The 19,312-nt window shown below is 41.3% G+C and overlaps 1 protein-coding gene across 1 annotated transcript in view; it reads left to right on the forward strand.

Annotated features, from left to right (window-relative positions):
* The window catches only part of LOC111875414, a 120,720-nt gene that overhangs the window by 62,384 nt on the left and 39,024 nt on the right, over positions 1-19,312 (forward strand). Inside the window, exons 5-7 of the mRNA XM_033755797.1 lie at positions 16,977-17,135; positions 18,163-18,201; positions 18,293-18,406. Coding sequence (XP_033611688.1) covers positions 16,977-17,135; positions 18,163-18,201; positions 18,293-18,406 — 312 coding nt within the window. The remainder of the gene's footprint in view (positions 1-16,976; positions 17,136-18,162; positions 18,202-18,292; positions 18,407-19,312) is intronic.

Genomic DNA, 19,312 nt, shown 5'->3' on the forward strand with positions numbered 1-19,312 from the left:
AGGCACTATGCTACAAGCCGGAAGGTCGCAGGATCGAATCCCGATGAGGTGGATTTTTCAATATACCTAACCCTTGCAGCCGCACTATGGCCATGGGGTCGACTCAGCCTCTAACAGAAATGAGTACCAGGAATATTCTTGGGGGTAAAGGGCGGCCGGCGCGTAAGGCTGACAACCTTACCGCCATCTATGAGCCGATTATCTAGAAAATGTGGGAACCTCAACATCACACAACTCTATGGGATTCAACGAACCATAGAAATGACCCCCCCAGCAGATTACAGGTGTCAGGTCATTATACCTGATGGAACCCATGGAAATATCTTCGTGAATTAATTTAAATTTCTTTTAGTTTAATTAAGCCTTTGCCAATCACAGTGGCTGCGCGGTCTAAGGCATGAAATGTCTTCGTGCGCTCAACACTGGGATCGTGGGTTCGAATCCAACTCGAGGCATGGAGAGCTTTACTGTGTATGATCTGGATTAATTTTGATATTAATGTTGGAAGAGCTGCATTGGGATGCAACTTTGATTTCACATTAGGAGGGTTATACTCGTATTAGGGCGAAATTTTGAAGTTACCATTGGGAGGGCTGCGTGTGAAGCGAACAGTGAAACGTGGATTTGCGTAAAAAGTCAGCATTTGCTCTAGGACAAAGAAAAACGACCGAAAATCTTCAACAAATTGGCCGGTCGCGGAACCGTCCGGGTTCAAACTGACTTCTAGCGAACAGTCTGATGTTAAATGCAAGAACCCTAACGTCAGTCTCTATCTGTGCTGTTGCTTTGCATTGAAAAGTTCAAATATTTGTCTTGCAGAGTTTTTCTCTTCATGCGCGCACTTTGGATGAGCAACGAACAATTTTATTACGTAACATGTTCGAAAAGAATATATATCTACATGTTTGAGATCGTGTGATTATCGCGAATTTTGAACACCTGTGGAAGATGTTTCCTCATCAATTAACAAAGGATCTTGAACATCAGAAATTATGTAAATAAGAATTAAAATTACACATATTACCTCATAAGTAACACACTGTCTCCAAATGAAAGACCGACCTCTTAACAATGTTTGTAGACATAATGGTTATGTATTTTGTGGACGAAATATAGAGAGATTTATTGTTAAAGGAGATGGAATGTATAATTTTCATGTCACTTCAAAGGTTAGTTAAGTGTCGGTAACATCGTGGGGAACATAATGTCAAAGAGACGGTTATATATGTATTTTTAACTGAACAGGCTGCTGTGATGATGAATTTAAAGGAATATTTCTGTATCATAAACAAAACATGACACAAAAACAAAATTAAAACCAATCTGAGGCTATGCCGTCTTCATTTTCTGTCCTGAAGATACAAGCAAATATTCCTCCGAAACCTTAGTATCTGCCTACGACACTACACGGCTTTGCATTACAAAGGACCGTAAACTTAGAAGGTCCTTTAAACAACAGCAGCACGAAAACGGTTAGAGTCGTGTTAATCCGGCATCAGGTGTACAAGGTCATCGACTGCACGGATACTGAGATCATGGGTTTGAGTCTAGTTCGGGACGTAAATGTCTGTCCTTATTTGTCTGTGTTGGCGGGTGCTTGCTTTGTGATGACTCAATTCTTGAGAAAAGATTCCTAAACAATGTACGATAGATAACTCAACTAATTCCATGCAGATAATCCTATCTCGAGAAGCCGCCAGCTGTGCAGCTACTCAAGAATTCCTTCACATTTAGTGGGACCGGAATGTTCATTACCACATTCACAAAAGTCCTCCACTAGTCCATATCCTGAGCCAGATCAATCCAGTCCATACCACCCCATCTTATCTGCCTAAGATCCATTGTAGTATTATTCACCAATTAGCGTCTTGGTCTTGCTAGTGGTCTCTTTTCTTCTGGCTCTCACATCAATAACCCATAGGCATTCCTCTTCTCCCCCATGTTGTTCTCTCCAACCTCCTGTCACTTCATCTGTCTTGAGTCCAAAATTACTCTCCTCAGAACCCTATTCTCAACACCTACATACAGTCTGCGAACGTCCAAGAGATTGAACCTCTAAATAAAACAGAGTAAGAGGACAGACTAAGAAAATACGGCCTGGTCGCACACTAAAACTAAGGCTACTGAAATTAGCCTAAGATCACAGTACAGCTTTCGCCACTGAATATGTAACAAATTTATAATACTGACATTATTCGAGTTTCAGAACGATGCCTAATAAGTACCTCTCCATAGGAGCTGGGCAATGTGAACCACAAAGTCTAATATAGAACTCTTTTTGGTACTGTTTAAAAAAAGACACTAAAGTCTAACGAGATTCTTAGATGGTTTGGATTGACTAAACTAATGTGGGGGGGCACGCAGTAGCGTAGTTGGTTGGAGCACTTTGCTACAAGCTGGAAAGCCACGGCTTCAATTCCAGATGAGGTCGCTGGATTTTTCAATTTACCTAATCCTTCTAGCCTTATCATTGCCCTGGGATTGACACAACCTCTAACAGAAATAAGTACCAGGATTCTTCCTGGGAGTATAGGGCGGCCGGTACGTGAGTCTGACAAACCTCCCCGCCGCCTGTGAACCGATTGTCTAGAAAATGTGGGAGCCTCAAAATCTTAAAATCCCATGGGCCTCCACGGCCTGTTACAGGGAGAGCTTTGCCTTTACCTAAATTAATCTTGCTCTGTATATGGACAAGTGACAGATTTCTGTGAACACAGTAAAGAACCTTTATGTTTTTAAATGCTGTGAATTTATTGAGTGTCAGTAACACAGCAGCTCTTAGCATCCGAGGAGGACTCCGTGGTGTTTAACAACACTGCCAGCAATTCAGACTGTAGCGTCGAGTGATTGCATGATTAATCAATAATGAAATGGAAAAATGTAGAGGAAATGGGTAACGGCTATTTCGGGGTACTACCGCAGCGTTTGTCTGAAGGAACCTAAGAAGTCCACAGAAATGTTAGGATAACGGGTCTGCGGGCGGAGATTTGAAGAGTGAACCTCCAGATTATAAAGCAATCTTTCCACCCACTCTTTCACAGGATTCAGTGAAACTTTTATCAGAACTACACTTACGTATATTACACTTATGTGTACATGCGTGTTTCTTGTTTATTAGTGCTTGTAAGCAGAAACAGCTTGTATGACACAAGACTACTTTGCGCAAATGGTTGCCGTGATTTTCTGTATCCTGCTAAGACATGGAATATCAACCATAAATCTCACTGCAAAAAACTGTTTGAACAGAGGAAGTCGTAATCCCTGCCATTATATAAGAACATAAGAGCCCGGAGCAGCAAGCGGAAAGAAATTATTCAATTGTTACGTGGATATTCGCGCTATAAAATAATATAAACATGTACCGGGAGAGTTATATGACGCCTGAGGATCAATACAACTTTTTTCATGACTCTTGAACAATTTGCGCTCTTATAAGGACAAAATGGGAGCCGGTACAGCGACTGGCTACAAGCTGGACGACCTAGAGGTCAGAGCTCGAGTCCCGGTACTTACTTACTCATGGAGCTGAGCCCTACTGGAGCAGCCACCAATTCTACAGCTACTCAAGAATATCCCAGCATTTTATGGAACCCGAATGTTATTTACCGTATTCAAAAGAGCCCTCCACTGGTCCCTATCCTGAGCCAGAACAATCCAATCAATACCATCCCATACTATCTCTCGAAGATCCATTTTAATATTGTCCACCCACTTACGCCTTGGTCTTCCCAATGGTGTCCTTCCGTCTGGCTTCCCCATCAATATCCTACATGCATTCCTCGTCTCCCCATTCGTGCTACATGCCCTGCCCACCTCCTTGACTTGATCATTCTAATTATACTTGGAGAAGAGTACAAGTTATGAAGCTCCTCATTATGCAGTTTGATTTAGTCCCGGTAGGGTCAAGAATTTTCTTTTCTCCATGACGACCAGACCGGCTCTGGGGCCCACCCAACCTACTTTACAGTGGGTACTTGGGACCTTTTGGCCGGGACATGGAGCTGACTACTCGCCTCCAACTAGTGCCTGGGTCAAAAAAAAAAAGTGGATCTATATATCTACTCCCCCTGACGCTTAATTAGTTAGGTATAGGGACAACTATGCCTTTACCTTAAATACATCTACGTTGTCACCATTATTTTCTGTTGTCTCTATACTGAGGTTATCGTATTCCTCGCAAATAAGTATCTAATTTCTCTATAAATTATTCACTTACGCATGTCTGCCTTTTAATGAACCGTGTAAATATGACCACGTGGCAATTTACTTATGACTTAAACACATCAAATTTAGTTTTGAAATTTGTTTAAGAACCGAGATAACTCAGTCGGTATAGCAATGGTATACGGGCTTAGCGACCGGGGATCAATTCCCGACAGGGCAAGAGATTTTTCTCTACTCTGCAGTGTCTATACCGGCTTTGGAGGCCACTCAAACTCATATACAATATAAACCAGGGGCATTTCCCCGGAGGGGTAAAGCGGCCAAGGGGGATGAAGATGACCACTCACATCCAGCTAGTATTGAGAGCACAGCTAAACCTCTCCACTCCCCCGTACATCTCCATGGCATGGTGTTTAATTATTTAAGCAAAAGAACAAAATTTTAATTTTTAAAAAGTTATAAAAGTGTGTGTCTTACACTTAATTTGTTACTATTTTAAGTCATAATCATTATTTAATTAATTATTTATTTAATGTTTTATCAACTGCTTAATATGTTATTTGCCTATCAGCGACTGTCGACAGATGATAGTGGAACAGATGTATGGTGCCAAACAAAAGAATCTGAGTTCTTTATGGGCAACGGAGAAGTCCCTCAAAATGGGGTAATCAAGTATGTGAGCACATCTGTAATACGACTGCTCTATAATTGTTGAGAACCTCGTTCGTGCCTTGGTAGATAAAAGGAGAAACCACGTAGAAAATATGATGGCCGTCTATGCTTCCACTAGTTAAACGCTGTCAAAGTAGAAGTCAAAATTATGTTACGACCGACGGTCAGTCTGCCAGTCTGTCTTCTTGTCAAGCACCCATCTGGAGCCCAAGACAAGATTTTGGTTACTGTCAGAGAGTTGCGGATCTTTTTCATACGGGGCGCCGTCTCTAACGAGAGAACTGGTCTGTCGTTTACAATTACTACTGGCCCTTACTTACCTACCCTACTTTCGCAGACTTTTATTTCATTCCTAGTAGTGTGGAACTTGTACTGCGGCCACTTCTGGCCTATTGTACCAGCCCCAAGATGAAAGGTGAGGGTGATTGTGCAGCAATTGGTGGAATGAAGATTGGCAGGGGAAACCGAAGTACTCGGAGAAAACCTGCCCCAGCACCACTTTGTCCACCACAAATTCCACTTGAACAGAACCGGGATCGAACCCGGGCCGCCGCGGTGGGAAGCCAGCGACTAACCGCTTGAGCTATGGCGCGGTCCCCTATCGCAGACTTACTTATCGCCTATGAACCTTAGAGGCCACTATGCTTTGTGAGTTTTAATACAATTCTTGCGATAGCCATTATTCTGTCTTCTTCTAAATAGACCATATTCATCTCTGTCATGATCTGCTGAAATATCGTTACGACTACTGTGAACGTGTCGTTCAGAGACGAGCAGTTGCATTAGGAGCCTCAACTGACTGAATTGGTACTTGCTGTTGGTTGTGCCTCAAGGGAGGATGTGCAGGCCTGTGCAACTGAAGGCGTGTGTCACATTCTAATTACCCTATTGCAACACGTAGTACTGTTGCTATGCAACGATCAAGAGAAGAAAAAGCATTGCTTGGTAACGGCCGATAAACACGCCAATAATACCTGAGCTATTGCTAGGCAACCGCCCATAACAAAAAGAGAGGGATTATTGGACGTGATGTTTTCTTTTGGGTGCTCCCCGAGGCTATATGTATAGCGGGGACCTCAAGCCGGCTGAGTTTTCCCAGACAGCCGTCTTCCGTGAGAATAACAGACAAGACTAAAGAGCGTGTCGGCCACGTGGACATGTGCGGCGGAGAGCATGTCTGGCTACTTTCTTTAATACATACTCGTCGTACATGAAGGCTGGCTTCGATAGGGACGTGAAAGTGAGCCACTTCGAGATACATTAACAAAAGGCAGATGTAGTACATTCAGTCTAAAACATCTCAGGGGTTACGTCATATCAGCAATAACATTCAGAGTTACTGGGTTTTCGGACTTTGTCCATCGTCCGTTTTTCTAAAAACTAAAGAACACAACGTTTCGGAAACTGTATGTGTTTCCGTCCACATGGGAAGGGGGGAGACACTTTTTTTTAATTCGCTTAGTGGGGAGTGGAGTCCAACTGGGTCCATTCGGCACGGCGGCCACTGATCGGCCTATTGTAGCCTGCCCTGGGTGATAATGATGATGGACAAATTTGGTTGAATGAATATTGGCAGGGGAAACCGAAGTACTCAGAGAAAATCCGCCCCAGCGTCACTTTGTCCACCACAAATCTCACTTGAACAGACCCCAGGATCGAACCCGGACCGCAGCGATGGGAAGCCAGCGACTAACCGCTTGAGCTATAGCGCGGCCTTGGGGGAGACACTCTGTGAGTCCCTCAGAAAGAACTAACCTCAATCACCTGAGGATGGAAACAGTCCCAGTTTCCGAAACGTCGTGTTTCGTAGTTTTTAAAATACCGGAAGTTGGACAAAGTCCAAAATCTCAGTAATTCTGAGTATTATACACAATCGTCAGAACCCTTTAGAACCTACTAGCAATAACATTGTTTACAGACAAATATATTTTTGATACCGTAAAGTGCAGTTAAAAGGTAAATTTCTTCCCATGTTTAAATCATTAAGCAATATGCCATGAAGGCGTATGGGAGAGTAGATGTATAGATCCAGGTATTCCTGATCTCGACACTAGTTGGAGGTGAGTGGTCAGCATCACGCTTCGGGCGCTTTACCCCGAGGAAAGAGCCGTGGATACTGATTCGATATCTGTCTGGGTGGATCCAAGAATTGGTCTGCACGACCTGGAGACGAGAACAATCTTGCTCCTACCGCTGCTTGAACTCCAAGCCCTCTGCCGTCTAGCCCGTAGCCAGTCGCTGTACCGACAACGCAACCTATAAAAGATCATCAGCTCTACTTTGCTACCCGCTACACGTTCAAACAGCTCTCTCTAGGAGCGTCGTACTGGAGATCTCGTTGAACGCACAGAAAACAGGTTGCAGCCCCTAACTTAGAGACCTAGGATGTGAGTGTACTGCCTGGTCAGGTTTATCGCTCACCTCAGGGGGCGATGACAGATGTGTACGGAGAAATGGTGGAATTATGTTTCCTTTCTCACTATACCTAACTTCCTCACTCTGTAACCAGCCAAGCACCAGGTGAAAGATGAAGTCCCCAACTTAAGGGCCCAAAATGACATAATGTGCTGCCTGGCAAGAGCGATTTCTGTGGTAGAGTAGTGTGTAACAATGGTGGAATAATGATAAGAAGGGGGAAACTGAAGGAACTTGGAGAAGAATTTACCAAATACCAATTCGTCCAACAAGAATCTGGTATGGAATGAGAAGGAATTCGAACCCGAGGCTCTGAGGTGAGAAGCCAACGTCTAATCGTCAGAGCTTTGTTTATTGTTTATTTAACTGCTTTGTCAGTGCCTCAGTTTATGCAGCTTGGAATCGTAGGATGACTGGTGAAAAATTAGTAAGGAAGAAAGTAGAGGAAGGTGGTAGTGGCCCAATTAGAGGTACTATACTGACATTTGTTTTCAGTGTCCGAGGTAAACGAAGAAAATTTTAAGTTCGGATTGTCAGTGATCTAGCCAAGACACGAAGAGAACATTTCTCTTATAAGCAAGACGCATTAAGGCTTGAGCTGACACTCACACAAATCATCGCCTCTTAATCTTCAATATCTTCTACTTCATCTTGAGAATGTTGTCTGGCCGGATTTTGTCAACCCCTGTTCCCGACCAAGTTGGACCTTTGGTTTCTTCAGAGTCCATAAAATTTCATAATTTAAAAGAGAGCGCTTTATTTTTTGAGGTCAGTTGACGAATGAAACATATAATTCACATATATCCATCGAGTCAACCCTATAATTTAGTTTGCATCAAACTGGTAGACTAAGGTTTTCTGCCTGAATTTAAGCGGAAAACAGGCGACCCAGTTAGTTGTCGGTTGACAGAAAGACAGTTGAGGGCTGTGTTCTGCAAGGGAGGCTGAGAAGAGATGTTGGAGTTCAGTTGTGGAGTGTTAACCAGCGGGCAACGGTTTGACCACAGAAGCGGAAGAATCTCCAGTTAGAAGCCGTTGCCAGGAGACGGCTGGCGAATACACAGCAGCCTGGAAAAGGCTTAGCTGATGCTGTGGTGATTTTTTAATCGTGGAGATTGGCGGTGGCGCTATAATTACGTGTATTAGCGGCTTCCGTAGTCTAGAGGTAACGTTCCCACCTCATGACTCGTAGTACGCGGGTTCAAATACCCGGCGGAGGTCGTCGAATTTTTAAGGGCGGAAAAATTCAGGGAACAAGTCCTCCGGGAGGGACTTTAAGCCGTGGGTCCCGTGTCGTAGCTTTACGGCACGTANCCCTCTCCAATAACTAACTAACTACGTGTATTTCCACGTCGTGTGTAGAAGTGGTCAATAAATCTGTTCACCAATCCACACATAGTCTATAGTCACATATATACACGTGACAATATTTTAAGCTTACATATGAACTCGTACTATATATAACATATAAACCCTCCCACTAAAATCTGTAAATATTGGCCAATGATGGGAAATAATAGCAAAAATAATGGAATGTTGATGTAAATAATTTACCTGATGATGGCCACATATGGCTGAAATATGTTGTAAAGTGAAAACAGTTTAAATATATTCAATTATACGGGAATTGTGTCGACGGAACATGTAACAAAGAGAGGTTACGTATTTTTGACATATTTTATCAAAGAAAATTTTAGCATAAAAAAATGTCCTCTAAATACTCGTACTCACACCGCTCAATACGCATTGCTATTCTCCTTAGTTCAGTGTTTTAGTATGTATATGCAGCTGCCTTTCCAAAACATATCGATCTAATTTAATAATGTTCTGTAACTCATGGCCAAGTTTGTTTCAAACATTACCTTTTGAAATTTCAACCCGATTTATGCTGGTTTTTCAGATACTAGTTGCACTTCTTAATAAGATCTTTAACTCATACTTTCATCACTGTGAAATTCCCGAGGAACTTGAAATTCAATTTAGGATTCGTGTACATTAGTTTATGGGTGTCTAGTACATTCAATAATTTGTGGCAATGTTAAGAGAATACTGGCGATTCGTTAGCAGGAAGATAGTAAAATAATTTATAAGCACAAGGGTCCTTAAGAAGATTACTACCTTCTGGGATATGGTGTTGTGTAGTGCGCTAGAAATTTACCAACATTTCGGAGGAGGTTATGGAGGTAATCAGTGGACAAGCTCCCTGCTTGCAGTACGTTCTTCTGAAACACCTGTAAACTTGTATCACACTACAGGTCATAATGTCCCAGCAATCTCAAATTCAACAAGGGTCCTTCAAAGCTTCTTGCCCTAGACGCCAACTTCATGATACAAAACTAAGGGCGAGTGTCAGCGTTTATTACTTTCAGAGCTGCATAATCTAATATATTCATGACTGTGTGTATTTGTATTATCTGAAACTGAACAACACTGCCAGTCAGGATAGCTCAGTCAGTATAGCTACGGGCTGGACAGCCGGGTTTCAATTCTAGGCATGGCAAGAATTTTCTTCCCCACAGCTTTCAGACCGGCTCTGGGGCTAATCGAAACTCTTATCCAATAGGTAAAGGGGACTCTTTCCTTAAAGGTGAAGCGGCTGGGGCGTGAACCTGATATGTCCTTATGACGTAGTGCTTACTTAATTAAGTACAGCACCAACTTTACCGTTTATCCTTTCCCGTCACGACATTTGGCTGTACGAACTGAGAAAACCCACGAAAATACTCTAGTCAGGATGAATCTGAACCTGTTATCTCTTGAGACAACTTTGTCCGGTTTGGACGGTACAACATGCAGTATCCATTGTCTTTATGTAGAACCGAATCGTTACGTCACCTGTTAGAACAGGTTAAATCATTGTTGGAAGTCCTCCTCTCAGAAGGGCGAGGGCACGCCAAGGAAACTGGCAATCGCAACGCAACCGCAATTTCCGAGAACTGCATTGCCATTTCCTCAAATTGCGTTGTTCCATTCAGCAACGTGTCTTCAACTCAGGCTGACAACAATTCTCGCAAATTGCGGTTGCTTTGCGGTTGCCAGTTTCCTTGGTGTGCCCTAGCCCTAACGAGATGCTCCTAGCCCCTTTCCTTCACTTCCCTTATGCAATCCCAAAACACTTTCTAATGATCAATCACTTTCTCCGCCTTGTTGAAATATTTGGAATTAACAATCTGTTTTTAAATTTCACTTTCCACGAACGTTTATATCTACAATACTCGAATTGTTTATTGTTCGTATAGGACCACTTTCTCTCGCCAGACAGCGCCACAGGGCAAACAGTGTAAGCTTTCTCCAGTTCATACAGCACAGAGCGCAGCGTGGGCAGTATTTACTGTCCGAATTTTGCTGCCTAGGCTTCGTAATCTGACTGCACAGTGGATCTGATCCACGGAGTTACGGATTGTAGGGTTTCATCGGGCATAATGTGTCACCCCTCTCACAATACAGCTGCAAACACTGCCCCACTACTTCTTTTTATATTTCTCACGTGCAGCAGAGTGGGTATCTAACACTGTGGACAGCAGCAGATCCGTACGTGGTACACAGCTATGTTCGCAGGAGGGCGGGCCCGCTGTACTCTACTGCGAATGCTTAGACGCAGTGGTGCGAAGACGAGCGCCTTGAGACAGGGCTGAGCAAAATTTTCAGGCCAGTGACAAAACTCAGTCCTTCTGCACTTACGTGACACGTAGACCCATTGCCAAGTAACAGCTGTGTAAACAGGGGAAAGTACAACAGCTGTTGCTAGGGAACAGTTCTGTGGACACGTATCCCCAGCAACGAGAGAACGCATAATAATGGAAGAGACGTTTCCTGTGCGGTCCGTGTGATACTATAAATATAACGAGTTGCAATTGCGAGGAGTGAACCCGTGTGGAGCGGGTTCGAATACCTCCACCGTGACCCTGCGACTCGTAAGAGGCAACGAAAAGAAAAGTCTCAAATCTGAGACAGTAAAATATGATTGCGAGACCCTAGGGACTCGGGCCCGAGAAATACTGCGATAGCAAGAGCCAGCAGCATATACAAAAGACAGACCCGTCCTCTGGTCAGAGAGGGCGCCCCACAGAAACAAGACCGTAACTGTCAAAAAGTAATAAATATCTGGTCATGAGCCCCAGATAGGGCTCGAAACCAAGATTTACTGACTGACTGACTGACTGACTGACCGTCAGTCTCAATGTGACTTTGACTTCGACTAACCCAGAGAGTAACCCGTGTGGAGGCGGGGTCGAATAGCTCCACCGTGACCCTGTGAGTCGGAGCGACATAAAGGGAAGTCTCAAATCTGAGACAGTAAAATATGGTCGCGAGTTCTAGAGGACTCCGACCCGAGAAAGAATACGCTGGCAAGAGTCAGCAGCATATACAAAAGACAGAACCGTTCACTCGTCAGAAAGGGCGCCCCACAAAAACAAGACCGTAACTGTCGAACAGTAATAAATATCTGGTCATGAATCCTAGATGGGGCTCGACATCAAGACTTACTGACTGACTGACCGTCAGTCGCAGTGTGACATTGACATTGACATTTTGAGAAGTGAGAAGCTGGTAGGTGAGGCCGGGAGACTTTGGGAACCCACAGGAAGAAGAATGTCTGCCGTTGGAACCCGCTATGAAGCGACGGCTAGTGAAGACTGAGAAAATTTTAAGTGTGCTGTAGTTACAGTGAGACAGTCAGTGAGACTGTCGTAGTTATTTATAGTTACGAGCTTAAATGTCCACTGAATTCCGTTACTAATCGAAACTTCGCCTCTAGTCACATTCAAATGCGTGACAATAATATACGCACCTAGAATAACAGAACTTTAACTTTTAAACAAAGTAAGAAAACAGTACGATGGATTATGTTCAAAGAATCAATAATTGTATTAATATATCATCACAAATCTTCATATCTTATTTAGTTTAAAAACTGTTTCCATATTTCTTAATTACATTTCTGGTGTCCAATGAAATGTATAAATATGTGGTTTAATGTGGTTTAATCTTGTAAGCCTGGTATAATGAAATAAGAAGCCATTTTCATATCCAATAGTATGCTTCCATTCTACTCTTTCTTTAATATAAGAGATTAAGTATTACACCCCTGCAAAACTATATGTAAAATTACATTTTATATATATTTTTATTCGTTGTACCTTTAGATAGCTGGCAGGGAGGCAAAATATTCTGAACTGAATGGTAGCAAGCATTCCCCGAATTTAATCTGCGTCTTACACTGAGATTAATCTGGTTACCAATGTCTAAAAAGAGAAGGAATATCAGAATTGGAGCGACACTGGTTACTAACGACTTTTTTCTATTATTCTTGAAAATAGCTGGTGACCGTTCTGGACAACTGCTGATTTAGATACACCTTACTTCATTCTGCCTAGTGAATGCTGGGAAAATACTTAAAAAAACAAGCAACAGTCACTTCCTCGTTCCTTACAATTAACAGACTTCTTAAAAGAATATTGAAACCTGCATTTCAGTCCTAAGTGGTTTGGAATGCTGTATCTGACAGTTTTGCAGGAGTGTTCGAAGTCACATTAAGTTGAATTGTGTTCAGTTAAAATCGCTTTCATATTCATAATTTGTGTATAGAAAATGTCCAAACGTTGAATCTGTACTTGAACCTGAATTCCAAAATGTAAACAATTGAGAGATTTTTGACAATTTTTGAACTGTAGAACTTTACTTACTGGGGTCTCTTGCGAGAGATCAGTGCCCTGACAACACAAACGTACACCCTGTTTTACAGGGAAATCACAGATCCCGGAGAGATTTTACGGATATATTCAAACCCACAGGGCAAATTCTGACATAGTACACGCAATTCTTTATACAATTACGGCCCTATCAACGGAACATACCATAACCTATACAGCTAGCAGCATAATAACATTCAAAGCGATTAATCTGGAAGCTGAAATGGATATATTTATTTATATTTTGGACATGGGTATATTAATATCAATATTAATTGAACCTGTTAGATTCGTGCAGTAGTACAGTTATAACCAAATAAACAAGAACTGAAATAACTAGGATTGAAAAACATTGCTTTCCACTTACCCCATGTCATCCATGTCATAGAAACGCATGACTGAATAGAAGGCAAATCTTCACGCTGTAGTAATTTTAATCGCGAAACGCTTGGAAATTTTAGGTGTTTCGTCACATAGAGTATGGCACGTATAACCTGCACAATTTAACAATGCTGTAGTGAGGTAAAATAAATAGAATGTGACTGACGAAAATGTTGAAAATGGCGCAATTATACCGGAAATGCGGCTTAAACGTAATCATACACGTCGATATATTTCGACCCAGAGATACAAACAAAACATACTCCGTGGTTCAGTCCTCCAGCGAACTACATCGACCGAGCGACCGCCGCTTGTCGGTGAAGTTAGTGCCAACTTAATGATAGTGGTCACGTGGTCAGCGCAACGTGAGTCTACGGCCGTTGATTTCGGTTTTCTAGACCGGAGCCGCTATTTCCTTGAAATAGCTCCTCAGTTATCAACACGAGGCTGAATGGACCCGTCTCCAGAAACACTAATTCCCAAAAGAAATCTGGTAGCGCCGGGAATCGAACTCTAACCACTATAACCACTAGACCACAGTGCCGGTAGGTAAGAATAGAATATATCTAACCAGTTAGACTCAGTATATCTTGCCATCTAGTTTCTATGCTCGAAACTATGATCATGCAACGAATTACGTCTTCCATTTGGGAGATAGAAGTGTCCTTAAATTTAGGCACAAAATTGAGAACTTTAATATTACGTAAATCAAATTGAAATCTATGAATGACAATGGCATTGGAGTAAAATTAAGTGTAATGAGATTTAATGGTATAAAAAGCTTTATGTTTTATACAATTACGTGACGAACTCCTTACTATGAGAAATGTGCGCAAATTGTGTTTACTGAAAGCAAAATGCCATGGGAAAATATTTTGATCCAAGTGGAATAGTTAAGAATTTAAATGAAGACGTTAATAATATCACATACTGTCAAGTGCAAGTGGAATAATTGAAGGAAGTGATTGATGGCTCGGCAAGGATAAAGGAAGCCACATGCCTAATTAGGACACTGTCGCGGCATTTGGTGGGAGACTTATAAAGCCACCAAAAAAGAAAACCGTCAGAATGAACACTGACTCAGCTGACGTACAAGCTGGGAGCCTCATTATAACAGTCCTGTGCATTACCCTCGAGTCACTTCATTCACTCAAAAACTGAACTGGGAAACTTCAATGGAAACCTTTATAATTACATTCTAATATATCTATTTAGGGTCTCTTTTTTTAATTTAGAGCTGCAGTGTTATAGATGTTGATTAGCTGGATGTGTTATTTAGATGAGGAAACAAATGTATTTACACAAAATGTTGATTTTAATATATATTTGGACACCATTAACAGTAAGTGTATTGTAGGGAAATATTTCACTGCTTGTTGATTCCTATGGTTTGCCTTTGCTTTGTTATTATAATATAAAGTCAGTTAAAACTATTAATATATTATTACCAAATTAAACCTTAAATGTACACCAAAATTGGAGCATTAATCTAGCTCAACATTTTGTATGTCAAGCATCATCTACAAGTAAGGAGTAGGGCCACCTGTTGACCTGTTCCAGCCTCATTCATTCCAATAGTGTCCTCAAATTTCCAGGTTCCTTGATCCATGTTGTTTGTAATTTTTTAATAATTTCAGAAGTGTATTTTGTTACATTTCAATGACATGTTGAATCAAATTGGTGTCCTGTTTCAAAATTTTGCACAATATGTGTTCTGTTTTCGATCTTTTAGTATATTTCTATTTCTTTTATATTTTGTCCAAGTTCATGTCAGCATTCAACTCTTAAATTTAATTCCAGCACTTGTAATTCTGGTTACATTCTTTGTTTCCATTATCAAACTTCTACACCTACATAAAAATAGCAGTAAGTTTAAGACTACAAGTTAACAACTAACTAGCTAACTCCACAAAACTGAGTCTCCCTTTAGGAACCAATATTTGATCAGCCATTAAAAAATTCCAAGTGTTTTATTGAACCTGGAGGATCATAACCATGCTCACAAAGGTCTATTAGTTATCCCTATTCTGAGCTAGCTTAATCCAATCTATACCCTTTCTCCTGTTTCTTGTATATATTCTTACATTTACTTCTGTGTCTTCCAAGTGGTTCGTTTTCTTCAAGTTTCCTTACCAAAACTTTCCATCCACTTCTCTCCCATGCACACTACATGTTTTGCCCATCTCACCCTCCTTGATTTGATCATACCATTATTATCTGGCAAGTTGTACAAATTATAAAGTTCCTCATTAAGGAATTTGCTCCACCCATCCTGTTACTCTTTCCCTTTTAAGTCCAAATATTCTCTAAGCCCCATGTTCCCAGTACCCTGAGTGTATGTTCATCCCTTAAAGGGAGAGACCAAATCAGTAATTAAGATAAGACTAAAATTTACTCACTAAATATATTTGCTGGTAGGGTGTAACAGTAAATGTGGCAATTATTTTAAGTCATTGCCCATGTCTTGGGGTTTTCAATTGCATTATTTTGGAAACTGGGTCTGTTTTCCTTTTCAGGTATAAGGGAGGGAAGGTTTCTAATCAGAACGGATTTTAGTGGCCAGTGAAGAATGCTAGGACCTTGTAGTGGACAAAGCTGAGTAAAATGTCTTCTTCTCTTACAGATGATGATGGAAAAAGCTTCAGTCTTCAGAAATATTGTTCTTTGAAAAACCTCAAGGAAAAGGACATTTTCCAGAATAGTCAGTTTTGAACACAGCAACTAGCTTATTGTTTAACCCCTTGACTGGCAAGCGCCACTGTTGAACTTTGAGGTAGAAATGTCAAGGCTCTTTGGGTATGAGTGCAGTTGCACAGAAAAACCCACACCACTTTCTTCAGTTGACCTTTAAACAAAAAAGGTACACTTCAGGTGAAAGTCCTTTCTTTCCTCTAAATACTGGCATGTCACACTTAATGCCATCTATTGTCTGATATGCTGTACTAATTGATTAACAACGAGCCAATCCCTTCAGCTTTAAAACCTAGCCAGTAGGTGGTAAGCAAAGGCTTAACATTGAAAGTTCATATTTTCATATGTTAGCGTGAATCTCGTTGGGGTTTTGAATTGGAGATTAGATTTATTGACAACTTACAGTTCCTAACTATAAATAATTGTAACACTATTGTTAATTTCCACACTTTACAAATCACTACAACACACAGTAAGTTTTTTCAGTCTGCTGTGTCTTCAACACTTGTTCCCTGGTAACAGCTTCTGACAGTGTGGATCTTTAATTGCACCAACCAAGTCTTCTCCTCACAGACTCCCTTGCAACTGACTAACTTCTAGACTGTCTCAGTTATAACGTGTCAGCTCGCACTGCATAGAAAACACAATTCATTGCTGTACTCTAATCAAATCAATGGGAACATGTTTTTTTGTGAAGGTATCACACACTAATGGCTTCATATACTTGCTTACTAAGAATCTGTTGCCTAACAGCAAATGTTTCTTCATTTATTTCAAGGTTGTTAGGCAGTAACAGCTGTGTATACCTGCTTACTAGGAATCTCTTGCCTAGCAGCGAATTTTGTTTCATTGATTGTTTCGAGGTTGATGCTCAGTAATGGGACTACATGCTGAAATAATAAGCAACATGTATGTTATAGTTAAAGTTAATATTAACTGATATTAACTGATCTGGTTTAGGGGTAGGTGCCCAGAGAGAGTCACAACATCTTCCCTCACCAGCCAATGTAATCACAGAGCTGAGCAGCTTGCAGACTCAGCCCCATGAAGATGTGACTAGCTTCCTAGGGTTGTGGGGACAAATGGTACTGAAAGACCTGGCCTCTACAGTGAACTCAGGTAGCATAACATGATACAGTGGTCTGTTCACTATGTTTATAGGAGTAGAAACATCTCTTTAGAATTTGGTAGATGCTCAAGTTCAGTAGAAAAGCCCTGACAGAATGATGAATGCAAACACTAAAGGAACTTAGTAAACTGCACATTTTGGCATGCCCTCCTATGTGTAGCATTGGTAGGGATAACAATAATGCCATCTTAAGGTACAGCAAATAGCTATGTTAAAAACAGAAGAGTGCTCTAACATGAAGGAGTTGGTGTCCAGCCCCCAATCTTCATCCTTTTCTTGCTCTGGAATGCACAATAGACATGAATATACTTTTCTGGCTATACTTTTCTTCAGCCTGCTAGGTACCAGTAAACTGCAGTTCAGTGTAAGAATACAAAATAGTTCAAAATCTTATCAAATGATAAAAACAATATTATGGTACACACAGATTCAAAATCAATATAAAGTAGAGATCTATAAAATATATTTTAAGCTGACACCAACATTCTGAAATATGGACATGTACAATAAAAAACAAACAAAATTCAGAAATGGATATGAATTTTTTTAGAAGTATGCAGGGAAAACAATGAGATATAGAACAAGAAATTAAATTTTTAGAGAATGTGGAACTTAAATTATAAATAACATTAGAAGAGAAATAATCAGAGTGGTTTGGCCATGAAGAAGAAATGGATTAATAAGGATACTAAAAAGGGCATTAGAATTAATGTGAAAGGAAAGAGAATAAGGTAGGAGAGAAGATTTGGGTGACTTTGTAACTGTTGACCCATATAAAACAGAGATGATGGTAGAAAGAAAAGATGATTTATGTTTGTTGTTAGTGCTTCCCCTCATGTGAGATGAATGTCATGGCTTACGTAACATGAACATTCAAAAGATTTATTTTAATGTTAACATGTAATGTAAATTCAAAGAAAACCCACTATGAAAATTACTGCCTTCTGGGATGTGACGCCATACAGTCTGACAAATATTTACCAATGTTTTAGATTAATCTGCTCCCTTTATCTTCAGGTGCAAGAAGAGTCTGGAAGTGTCGCATCCCAGAAGAATGTAATCTTCATAATGACTGCCATGAGAATTTGAAATCTTAGAATGCCGAAAGTCAGAACATAAGACTGACAAAGTCTTTGTGTCTGTGCAGGTTCTGTGAACTGCTGCAGGTACCAGCATGCTGAGTGCACTTCTGTCAGAAGTGCCAACACCTGCCACAGCTATATGCGTTCTGTCCCTGCACTGTCACAGGAATGCCAGTTTGGTAAGCAACCCTTTTTTTGCTGTGGCCTATATTATCTAAGATTCATTATATCACTGGATAGAACTGATATAAGCAGAGTCAAAAAATCAGTAGGATTCTCTGCTATGTGTCTCATGCCAATAATGGAAGTTCAGCAGGATGGGTAGCAGTTATTTATTTTATTTTTGTCAGTATTGGACAGAGGGGGTATGCTGTAGTGTGGTTGGTTGAGTCACTATGCTATAAACCGTGAGGTCACAGGTTTTGAGTGCCGATGAGGTGGATTTTTAAATTGACCCAATCCTTCCAGCTGCACTATGGCCCTGGGGTCGACTCAGCCTCTATCAGAAATGAGTACCAGGAATCTTCCTGGGGGGGCAAAGGGAGGCCAATGCATAAGGCTGACAGCCTTACAGCCATCTGTGAGCCGATTGTTTAGAAGATGTGAGAACCTCAACCTCTCGTAACCCTATGGGCCTCAGCGGCCTGTTACAGGGATAATTTTACCTTTACCTTTTTAGTATCGAACAGTGGGATGGTAGTGAATGATGAACTAGAAAGAATGTGGAAGGAAGCATATCTTTGAGTAATTTGAGATCTTCTTTTATTGCTAGTGTGGTGGGACTAAGTCCCTTGTACTGCGGCCACTTCTGGCCTATTGTACCAGCCCCAGATGATACGTGAGGGTGTTTGTGGAGCAGTCGGTGGAATGAAGATTGGCGGTGGGAAACTGAAGTACTCGGAGAAAACCTGCCCCAGCGCCACTTCGTCCACCACAAATCCCATTTGACCAGACCCGGGATCGAACCCGGGCCACCACGGTGGGAAGCTAGCGACTAACTGCTTGAGCTATGGCGCGGCCTTTGAGATACTATCCCAGTATTTGCCAGGGGGGACTGGGCAGAACTACAGAAACCTCAGTCAGGA

This window comes from Cryptotermes secundus, unplaced genomic scaffold, assembly GCF_002891405.2.
Source record: "Cryptotermes secundus unplaced genomic scaffold, Csec_1.0 scaffold15, whole genome shotgun sequence".
NCBI classification, from domain to species: Eukaryota; Metazoa; Arthropoda; class Insecta; order Blattodea; family Kalotermitidae; genus Cryptotermes; species Cryptotermes secundus.